The sequence below is a fragment of the Ornithorhynchus anatinus genome, chromosome 2 (genome assembly GCF_004115215.2).
Source record: "Ornithorhynchus anatinus isolate Pmale09 chromosome 2, mOrnAna1.pri.v4, whole genome shotgun sequence".
Taxonomy (NCBI): Eukaryota; Metazoa; Chordata; class Mammalia; order Monotremata; family Ornithorhynchidae; genus Ornithorhynchus; species Ornithorhynchus anatinus.
The window spans coordinates 1,066,806-1,077,518 of record NC_041729.1 but is presented as its reverse complement, the minus strand read 5'-3'; the positions used below and the strand labels follow the sequence as shown (position 1 = coordinate 1,077,518).

Below are 10,713 nucleotides of genomic sequence, written 5' to 3'. Positions count from 1 at the left end.
CGCGCTCCACACACCTCGCGCCAGGCCCCGCCCTCTCCCCGCCCGCGCGCCCCACTGACCTCGCGCCAGGCCCCGCCCCCCAGCGGCCCGCGCGCCCCAGCAGCCCCGCCCCCTCCCTGCCCACCCGCCTCGCGCCAGGCCCCGCCCCTCACAAGCCACGCCCACGTGCCCCACCCACCTCGCGTCAGGCCCCGCCCATGTTCCCTACACACTCGCGCCAGGCCCCGCCCCCTCCCCGCCCTCGCGCCCCCCCCCCCCCAAAACAGTCGATTAGACTGTGAGCCCGTCATCGGGCAGGGATGGTCACTATCTGCTGCCGAATTGTCCATTCCAAGCGCTTAGTACAGTCCTCTGCACCTAGTAAGCGCTCAATCAATACGATTGAATGATAGAAGCAGCGCGGCTCAGTGGAAAGAGCCCGGGCTGGGGAGTCAGAGGTCTTGGGTTCGAATCCCACCTCTGCCACTTGTCAGCTGGGTGACTGTGGGCCAGTCACTTCTCTGGGCCTCAGTGACCTCATCTGTCAAATGGGGATGAAGACTGTGAGCCTCACATGGGACCACCTGATGACCCTTTATCTCTCCCAGTGCTTAGAACAGTGCTTGGCACATAGTAAGCGCTTAACAAATACCAACATTATTATCCTAGCTCTGCCACTTGTCAGCTGTGTGACAGTGGGCAAGTCACTTCACTTCTCTGGGCCTCAGTTCCCTCATCTGTAAAATGGAGATGAAGACTGGGAGCCCCACGTGGGCCAACCTGATGACCCTGTATCTCCCCCAGCGCTTAGAACAGTGCTCGGCACACAGTAAGCTCTTAACAAATACCAATATTATTATTATTAATAATAAAACCCCGCCCCTCTCCTCGGGCCACGCCCCCTCACGCCCCGCGCGCCTCATAAACCCCGCCCCCTCCCCTCCGCGCGCTCCACAAACTGCCCCTCGCCATAGGCCACGCCCCTTTCCCGCCCGCGCATCCAAGCCCCGCCCCCTCACGCCCCGCGCGCGCGCCCCCCCCCCCCAAGCCTCGCCTCCGCGCACTCCACACGCCCCTTTCTCGCCCAGGCGCCCCCAAGCCACGCCCCGTGCACCTCCCAAAGCCCCGCCCTCGGTTCAGGCCACGCCCCCCACGCGCCACCCAAGCCCCGCCCCTCGCCTCCGCGCGCGCGCGCGCTCCCCAAACCGCCTTTTGCCGTAGGCCACGCCCCCTTCTCGCCCGCGCGCCCCCAGCCCCGCCCCTCGCGGCAGACCTCGCGCCGCGCGCGCCTCTCCAGCCCCGCCCCTCCGCGCGCGCCCTGCCCCTCCCCCCTCCTGCCCCGGGCGCAGCCGCAGTCCCGCTGCTGCCGCCCCCGGCGGAATGACCGACATAATAATGCTGGTATTTGTTAAGCGCTTCCTAGGTGCAGAGCACTGTTCGAAGCGCTGAGGTGGATAGAGAGAGGGTCAACAGGTTGTCCCACGTGAGGCTCCCAGTTAATCCCCATTTTACAGATGAGGTCACTGAGGCCCAGAGAAGTGAAGTGACTTGCCCACAGTCACACAGCTGACAAGTGGCAGATTGGGGATTTGAACCCATGACCTCCGACTCCCCAACCAGGCTTTCCACTGAGCCATGATGAAGGTATTTGTTAAGCGCTTACTATGTGCCAAGCACTGTTTTAAGTCCTTTCCCGCTGCCCCTCCTCCCCATTCCCCCTCCTCCCTCCCTCTGCTCTACCCCCTTCCCCTCCCCACAGCACTCGTCTATATTATTTATTACTCTGTCTTATTAGTGCTGTGATTCTATTTTATGATTCTGTTTATCTATTTTGATGGTATTGATGCCTACTTGTTTTGATTTGGTGTCTGTCTCCTCCTTCTAGACAGTGAACCATCACTGGGCAGGGATTGTCTCTATCAATTGCCCAATTGTCCATTCCAAGCGCTTAGTCCAGTGCTCTGCACACAGTAAACGCTTAATAAGTACAAATGAATGAATGAATGAATGAATGAATGCTGGGGTTGATACACGATAATTATTTGCCAAGCGCTGTTCCGGGTTTATTCAAGGTGATCAGGTTGTCCCCCGTGGGGCTCACAGTCTTAATCCCCACTTTACAGATGAGGTCACTGAGGCACAGACTAGCGGCTCGCCCAAAGTCAAGCAGCAGGTAAGTGGCGGAGTGGGGATTAGAATCCACATCCTCTGACTCCCAAACCCATGCTCTTTGCACTAAACCACGCTGCTTCTCTACTAGATGCCGAGCAATGTGCTGAGCGCTGACAGTAACCCGCCCAGATCCTGTCTCTGTCCCAGTCGCGACTCACAGTCTAACAGGGAGGGAGAATGGCTATTTCAGCTCCATTTTCAGGAAGAGAAATGGAAAGTTAGGGATTACGTGGTTTGACTGAGGTCCCTCGGCTGGCCGGTGCCAGTCGGGGGATCAGAGTCCAGTTTGCCTAACTCCCAACCCCGTGATCTGACCATTAGGCCTCTGCTACCCACTTCAATCAATAGCATTTATTGACTATTTGTACTCTCCCAAGCACTTACTGCAGTATTCTGGAGCACAGTGTTATTTCTAATGTCTGTCTTCCCCTGTAGACGGATTACTCTTTGTGGGCAGAGAATGTGTTTATTGCTATACGTACTTTCCCAAGCACTCAGTACAGTGCTCTGCATGCAATAAGTGCTCAAATACAACTTAATGAATTCTGCACAGTGCACACTAAGTGCTCTGATTTTTTTATGGTATTTAAGTGCTTCCTGGGCACCATGCACTGTACTAAGTGCTGGGTAGATACAAACTATTCCGGTTGGACAGTCCCCGTCCTAGTCGTAATCCCCATTTTACAGATGAGGCACCGAGAAGTTGCCCCAAGTCATTCTGCAGACAAGGGGCAGAGGTAGGATTAGAACCCAGCTATTCCGACTCCTAGGCCCATGCTCTTTTCATTAGGCAGCACTGCTTCTGTCCCCACCCCCAGCACTTATGTCCCAAGCCTTATACTCTACTGCTTTCCCTATCTGTAATTTATTTTAATGTGCCTTCCCCCTAGCTTGTGGGCTCCTAGAAGGCAAAGCTTGTGTTCCCCAACTCGATCGAATTGCATTCTCCCAATTGCTCAGTACAGTGCTCTGAAAGTTAAATGCTCAATAGATAGCATTGATCGAAGTGCACTTTTCTGACTACCTGGTCACCTCATCTGGGGCCTGGGAGACTCCTGCAGTCCGGTCTCCCCTTCCCCACTGGGCCTTTGCCCTCCAGGGCCGGGCCCATGCCATCTTGAGAGGCCCTGGCTGGTGCCCTTCCTAAGCCGTGGCCCCCCGTGGGCAGGACCCACGGGGTTTGTACCGTGAAGGGGCCATTGGCTGGCCCGACCCCTGTGCAGAACGTGAGATGGTGCCGGCCTATAGTAATAGGACCAGCAGACTTTCCGGAGCCCCTCCTGGGTGCAGGGCACCGCACCGTGAGAAGCATAGTATGGGAAACAGCATGGTGTAGTGGGGGCCATGGATTCCCGGCACCTGTTTGCTGTGTGGTCTTGGGCAAACCACTTCCCTTCTCTGGGCCTCAGTGACCTCATCTATAAAATAGTAATCGGCGAGCCCCCATTTGCTTGCGTCCACCCTGGCACTTAGTACAATGCCTGCTGGACACAGTAAGCGCTTAACGAATACCACAATTATAACTATTACCAAATGCTGGGGGATAAAAACCCCCAAAAACACAGGTGAGATTTTGACCGGATCCCTGGCCCTCCAGCAGCCCACAATCTAAGGATAAGTTGGGGAAGGTGAGACGGACTAAACCACCGCTTGAATCCAGGTTCACAGTCCCCCCTGGGGGCCTGTCGGAGCTGCCAAGGTGGTCTGTGGTCCGGACCCGGACCCGCCCACGGTCCCCCCGGCACCCTCCATCTGCAGAGGGAGGTGTACGTGTGCATCTATTCAAGTGGGTGGAGTGTGTTGATAGGAAAAGAACGCATCAGTAAATTTGGGATTTGTTTGTAAAAACCCTCATGTGCCTTGATTCTAGTGGGCTGGCAGAATTGATTTGGGATGAATCTGAGTGTAAATCTGGAATCCAAAACCCAGGCCTGAGAAGGTGGGACAGGCTCTCTCTGCTCAGCCAGGACCAGGGGCCATTTGTATCTGTTATTTATTACCCTATTTATTCTGTTAATGAGGGGTACATCCCCTTGATTCTATTTATCATGATAACGTTTTTGTTTTGTTCTCTTTTGCTTTGCTGTCTCCACCGATTAGAGTGTATGAGCCCATCATTGGGCAGGGATTGTCTCTGTTGCCAAATTGTACATTCCAAGCGCTTAGTAATAATAATGTTGGTATTTGTTAAGTGCTTACTATGTGCCGAGCACTGTTCTAAGCGCTGGGGTAGACACAGGGGAAGCAGGTTGTCCCACGTGGGGCTCACAGTCTTAATCCCCATTTTACAGATGAGGGAACTGAGGCACAGAGAAGTTAAGTGACTTGCCCACAGTCACACAGCTGACAGGTGGCAGAGCTGGGATTCGAACTCATGAGCCCTGACTCCAAAGCCCGTGCTCTTTCCACTGCGCCACGCTGCTCTGCACAATGTAAGTGCTCCATAAATACTACTGAATGAATGTGGCGACCGACCCCGCCCGCACACACGCTCCTTTGATCCTGTGAGTTTATTCACCACACAGTTTACACGCAATTGCAAACATGTTACCCATATGATGCTACGGAGGTACAAAACTCCAAACAAGAAATCTCAATGGTACTGACTGTACAATAAAGCCAAAAAAACCCCACAAAACAAATAAAACAGAAGAGCAAATTTACATTTTGCCGAGGTTCCCCTGCGGCTCCGGGCCTGGCAGCCTCCGGGCTGGCCAATCTTGAAGGAGGAAAGGGGAGGAGGAGGAGTGGGGAAGGGCGGCGGGAGCTAGGGCTGGCTCAGATCCCATCCGCCCCGGGAGGGCCGACGAGCGGCTCGGTCCCGGGAGCCGGCTGGAACCCACGACCCGCTTGTCTCTAAGAGCGGCACGGCGGGCCGAGGCGCCCAAGCCCGACCCCCTCCCCCGACCCCCGGTTAGAGAGATACGCTATTCCGTGGATGGGCCCGACGGTCTGGACGGCAGAGCGGGCACGTCCCGACCATCACCGGGACGAGTTCGAGCTGGAGCGGCTGCGGTGGCGTCGGCGGCCCGGGGAGCGGGACCGGCGGCGCACGGGGGACCGGCGTCTCGGAGAACGGGACCTGGACGAGGAGAAAAGGGGAGGAGGACGTCCGTCGGACCGGGGACGGGGAGGCAGGCGGTGAGGCCGCGACCCCTCGCCGGCCGCGCTCTTACCTTCTCCTCATCCGTGGGGGGGAGCGACGCCACATGGGGGGCGGTGGCAGCATCCTCCTCGGGGGGCTGAAGCGCCTTGGGGGGGGCCTCGGCCACGGGGCCAACACGGCCGTGGCCGTGATCTCTTGACCGTCGATTTGTCCTGTCCACCAAAAAAGGCGGTGGCCGCCCCGTCAGGTGGGCGGCCACCGGAGATGGCCGGGTCCTGCTCCTCACCCGGGGCCCGCCCCTGCGGGACGGGCAGACCCAAATTCCCGTCTGCTCTGCTCGTCTGAGAGGCCCACCGATCGACTGGTCTACACAAGGTAGCCGTGCGGCCTCCCCTGGCTCCCCAACACAACACCGCGCTCCGTCAGTCTCCTGGCGAGAACCCCCGAGGCACCGTGGGGGTGAACCCAGGTGGATCCAGCAGGTTGGGGGTTGAGGCCGGCACTTACCGCCATCCATGTGCTTCAGGGCCTTCTCCGCCTCGTCCGGGCTCTCAAACTCCACGTAGGCGTAACCTTTGGAGAGGTGGGGGTGCATCCTTTCCACAGGCATGTCGATCATCTTGATCTTCCCGTACGTGGAAAAGATCTCCATGATGTGGTCCTGCGGGGAGACCCCGTGTCAGCAGGAGCCCCCACCCCCAGCAGCCAGGGAAGCAAGGGGTGGCCTGCCAGGCCAGGGGCCCCTAACCCATCCCCATCCCTCCCCTACGCCAATCCCGCTCACGGTCCGGGACCCCACCCCGCCAACCCCTGATGGGTCTCCAGTAAGTTCCCCACGATAGTAATAAAAGTAATCACTGGGGTATTTAAGTGCTTACTACGCGCCAAGCACTGATACGAGATGATCAGATTGGACACAGGTTCCCTTCCCACTGGGGCTCACGTTCTGAAGTGAAAGCACAACAGACGTCGAGCACCTGTTTTACAGATGAGGAAACTGAGGCCCAGAGAAGTGAAGGGACTTGTTGATGGTCCTACTGAAGGTAAGTGGCGGAGCTGGGATTCAAACCCGGCGCCTCTGACTCCCAGACCTGCACTCTTTTCACTAGGCCCCACTACTCCTGCTGTACCCTCCCCAGTACTAAGCATTCGGGAAGCCCCGGAGAATTTTCACTCAATTTTGGCGCAGTCTAAGCAGGACCACCACAGGGTGGTCGCGGGCACCGTCTGCGGGGGGCCGGGCTCTCACCTTGGTCACGTTCCGGGTGAGCCTCCCGATGTGCACTTTGGTGGGCTTGGGGGACGGGCTGCGCCGCTTCCGTTCCTTCTCGTCTCTCTTGGGCAGTTTGGATCTGATGGGGCAGAGGCAGGCGAGAGGATGGGATCAAGACGTGTCCCTGGGCCCCTGGGGGCTCCCGGTCTCACAGGGAGGGGAGGGTCAGAGATCTCATCCCCGTTTGACGGAAGGAAAAACCACCAGCCCACGTGAGAGGGCAGGTGACTTGCCCAAGTGACCCAGCGGGGACAAGACCCCAGATTCCAGGCACTGTCTACTAGGCCGCAGAAACCCCCCCCCAACCCTCCTTTCCCTCCCGGAATGAAGTCCCGAGACCCGCCCCCGCCCGAGCCCTCACTTGGACCGCGAGCGTCTTCTGTTGTCATGGCGGCGGCGCGAGGGGCTCGGGGACCCCGAGGAGCTGCTGGAACTGGAGCTCCGCGAGGTGCTGGAGCTGCCGGAGCGGCTGGAGGCCGACGAGGAGCTGGAGCCGCTGCTGGAGCCGGTGCTGGTGCTGGAGCCGGAGCTCGACGTGGAGCTGGAGCGGGACCTGCCGGGGCGAGAGGCCGAAGGGAGAGTTCAGCCCCGCGGCGGGACGGTCCGGGGGCCCCTCGGACCACCCCATGCTAGAGGCTAGAGGGGGAGCGAGCGGAGCGCGTTCGAGACCAGGACTTTCCCCGCCGCCTCCGCGGCGCCAGGGGCGGAGGGCTGCCCGCCTGCCCACCTGGTGCTGCTGCTGCCGCTGGAAGCACTGCGCCTCTTGCGCGCCTTGTCGCGGCCGCGGTCCTTGTCGGACTCCTTGGTGCCCCCCTTGTCCTTCGACCGGTCCTTCGACTTCTCCTCCGCGCGGTCTTTGCGTTTGGAGGGAGACGGAGCCCTGGGAGGGGGGACGACGGACAGCTGACCGCAGCCGAACCCGGCCCGGCCCCCTTCACCCACCAGCCTCCAACCAGGACGGCCAAAGGCCTTCCTGGGACCCCCGGGGCCGCCCGGCGGGGGGAGGGGGAGCGCTTCTCCGGGAGGACCGTGGCCCCCGGCCGCTCCCCGCTTCCCGCGGACCGGCCCGGAACCCCTGGAACAGTCAGGCCGCCATTACCTGGCGCTGGACTTTTTATTGTTTTCTTTGACTCCGAGCAAGCTCTTCTTTTTCATCCCTGATAAATCCATCCTCCCCTTCCGAGGCGGTCAGAGCAGGGCGGGCCGGCCTCACTGATCTGAACTCTCGCTCTCGAGGCTCTGAGAAAGGATCCCTAAGCGGTTGCAATTTACTCCAGCGAGCAGCCTGGCAATAGGGTGGAAAGGAAGAATGCCTGTGTCGGCAAAGGCCACAGGCTTCCTTTGCAAAAACTCAAAAAAATAAAAACAAAAAACCACCCAAAAGCTGAGGACCACCCCGCGTCCCCACGGAGGATACCAACTGCAGAACACTAGCAGAGAGGGCCTCGGGGTGGGAGCACTAGGGTTGGAGCACAGGAGCGTGGGAGCAGGGGGAAAAGCCCTACTCTCTCAGGAGCAGAGGGGATCCAAAATGCCACCTCTTCTCATCCTCAAACCAGGAAGATCGGGATCACCCGGCCCCTCGTAGTGGTTGAGAACCCGCCCGGGGGGGGGACCCTCCCGCCTCACGGAACAGCAAGCAAACCAACCTGGGGCGACAGCGACGGCAGGAGGTGGATCCCCTTACCCCTGGAAGGCAGGGGCAATTCCAATTGCCCCCTGTGCACTTTGGTGGGTTTTAGAAGCCACTCTAGGCTTCTCCCCGGAATCGGCGATCGGGGCAATTAGTCTGGACAGACAGGGCCACCTTGTCAGGGCAGAGCTCCGGGTCCCTCCGTGCAGGACCCAGCCAAAAGCCCTGCACAGAGCCAAACGCCGCAGGGTGAAAGTGAGGGGCAGCGCGCTTTGTTCTTTTAACCGAACCGTGGCGGGGACGGAGGATTTCGGGGCCGCCGGAGGTTCAGCGAGGCTCAGTGGAAAGAACCCGGGCTTGGGAGTCCGAAGTCATGGGTTCGAATCCCCGCTGTGCCACTTAGCTGTGTGACTGTGGGCCAGTCACTTCACTTCTCTGGGCTTCAGTTCCCTCATCTGTCAAATGGGGATGAAGACGGTGAGCCTCACGTGGGACCTCCTGATGACCCTGTATCCCCCCCAGCGCTTAGATCAGTGCTCTGCACATAGTAAGTGCTTAACAAATACCAACATTATTATTATTATTCTTCAGTGCCTCCTCGGGGTCAACGTTAACGGTTGATGGTGGGGGCCGCAGAATAATAATGTTGGTATTTGTTGGGCGCTTACTATGTGCACAGCGCTGTTCTCCCCTGAGGAGTGGAGCCGATGGTCCGGGGGGGGCCCCGTTAGGAGTTACGGTGTGACTTTGGGTACAAAGTCTCCGCGCCTCGATTTCCTTATTTGCAAAATCTGCAACAGGTAGCAAGGGCATGGGGCGGTGTTGTGTGGAGAATTGACAGGGTCGTCCCCCCCCCCTGCCCCGGACTAACCCTTGACCTGGAGTGGCCGGACAGGGCTCCGTGGGGTGCGGGGGTCCACCCGGGTGGGAGGGGGCTCAGACCCCGGCAGGATTCAGCCCAACGCCGAATCGCGACCCCGTTTTTCAGCGACCCCCGATTATGAGAATGGTGGCATTTGTTCAACGCTTACTCTGCGCAAAGCGCTGACCTCAGCGCTAGGGAGCTACGAGGCCAGCAGGTTGTCCCCTGTGGGGCTCCCAGTCTTCACCCCCATTTTCCAGATGAGGTGACTGAGGCCCAGAGAAGTGACTGGCTCAAAGTCACACGGCAAACGACGGAGTCGGGATTAGAACCCAGGACCTAGGACTCCCAAGCCCGGGCTCTTTCCACTGAGCCACACTGCTTTCCTTGGGGGGTGATGAGGACGGTGGGGGGGCTTCCCCCGGGTGCACACCTCCTACGGGGGGGCCTCCGGGCTACGGTTGGCAGCCCCCACATGCCCAGCTGGGAGCGTTTAGGCCTCCCCCGGCCAGGAAGGTCCCCCGCTCAGACACTTGGGCCGGGGGCGCGCAGCATAACAACAATGGCACCGTAAATTCAGCACCTACTATGTGCCAGACACTGTATTGAGCGCCGGGGTGGCCAAAAGATAATCAAGTTGGACCCGGTCCCGGTCCCAGTCTTAACCCCCCCCCCACTGCGCAAAGTGCGGCCCAGAAAAGTTAAGCGAGCTGCCCAACGCCCAATCCCTCCATGGTATTTACTGAGCGCTCAGGGTGTGCAGACCAATGTCCTGAGCGCTCAGGACGGCACAACGCAACAGAGGCGCTAGCGGGGGAGACGGCCGTTACTAAAGCCATTTGGGGCGGGCAGCAGGATCCTGCTGCAGCGGCCGGGAAGGACCGTCCCTGCTTATTGTTGCATTGGACTCTCCCGCTGTGCTGAGCGCTCTGCACCTAGGAGGCGTCCAATAAATACGACCGGACGATGGCTCCCGGCCCCCGCTGACCGTGAGCTGCGATGGCGAGGCGGATGAGGAGGGGCGCTCCTTACGCTCCCGGCCGGGCGCTCCTGCCGCCCCTCCCCCACCCAGGCCTCGCTCCCGCCGGCGGGCCGGCCCTCCCTCCCTCCCTCCCTTCCGCCGGGCCCGCCCCGGCCATCGGCGCCCCCGCGGACGAGGGGCCGCCCCCCGGAGCGGATGGGGCGGCCGGCGCGGCGCCGGCCCCCGCAGGGCCGCCGATGGCGTCGGATTGCCGCCGGTACTCACATCTTCCCCGCGCCGCCCGCCGCAGCCGCTCAGGCGCTCGCTCGGGGCCTCGGCGCGCCTCTGTGACGTCAGCGGGAGGGCGGCCGAGGCGCGGGAAGAGAAGGGCGTCGCGCCATGATTGCGTCACGGAGCGCCGAGGAGCTCCCTCCCCCCCCCCCCCCAAGCCTCCTTGCCCATTCATTCACTCCAATTTATTGAGGCCTTTACTCAAGGTTAAGCGCTTGGAATAATAATGTTGGTATTTGTTAAGCGCTTACTATGTACAGAGCACTGTTCTAAGCGCTGGGGGAGATCCAGGCTAATAATAATAATAATAATGTTATTAAGCGCTTACTATGTGCAGAGCACTGTTCGAAGCGCTGGGGGAGATCCAGGGTAATAATAATAATGTTGGTATTTGTTAAGCGCTTACTATGTACAGAGCAATGTTCTAAGCGCTGGG

At 59.6% G+C, this 10,713-nt stretch overlaps 1 protein-coding gene across 2 annotated transcripts; it reads right to left on the bottom strand.

The window, feature by feature from the left end:
• Nucleotides 1–4,643: 4,643 nt before the first annotated feature.
• On the bottom strand, nucleotides 4,644–10,336 carry RNPS1 (RNA binding protein with serine rich domain 1). 2 transcript variants are annotated; one of them, XM_029049307.2, is made up of 8 exons: nucleotides 10,272–10,336; nucleotides 7,630–7,815; nucleotides 7,258–7,410; nucleotides 6,892–7,083; nucleotides 6,507–6,609; nucleotides 5,765–5,918; nucleotides 5,328–5,469; nucleotides 4,644–5,233 (listed from the first exon to the last, which is right to left on the bottom strand). In XM_029049307.2, exons 2-8 carry the CDS (start codon nucleotides 7,698–7,700, stop codon nucleotides 5,134–5,136), a joined length of 915 nt encoding a protein of 304 aa, XP_028905140.1. In that variant the 5' UTR covers nucleotides 7,701–7,815; nucleotides 10,272–10,336; the 3' UTR covers nucleotides 4,644–5,133. The 2 variants fall into 2 exon arrangements, with proteins under 2 accessions (XP_028905140.1, XP_028905135.1); XM_029049302.2 differs by lacking the exon at nucleotides 10,272–10,336 and adding an exon at nucleotides 8,180–8,538.
• Between the last annotated feature and the right edge of the window lie 377 nt (nucleotides 10,337–10,713).

What these genes read in the sequence shown, in the direction of transcription:
- RNPS1 (XM_029049307.2), bottom strand. Translation starts at nt 7,700, where the DNA reads ATGGATTTATCAGGGATGAAAAAGAAGAGCTTGCTCGGAGTCAAAGAA. An exon ending in AATAAAAAGTCCAGCGCCAG is followed by an intron (nt 7,411 to 7,629) that starts GTAATGGCGGCC and finishes CCCCCCTCCCAG; the next exon opens with GGCTCCGTCTCCCTCCAAAC. An exon ending in CCCCCACGGATGAGGAGAAG is followed by an intron (nt 5,234 to 5,327) that starts GTAAGAGCGCGG and finishes CTCCTCGTCCAG; the next exon opens with GTCCCGTTCTCCGAGACGCC.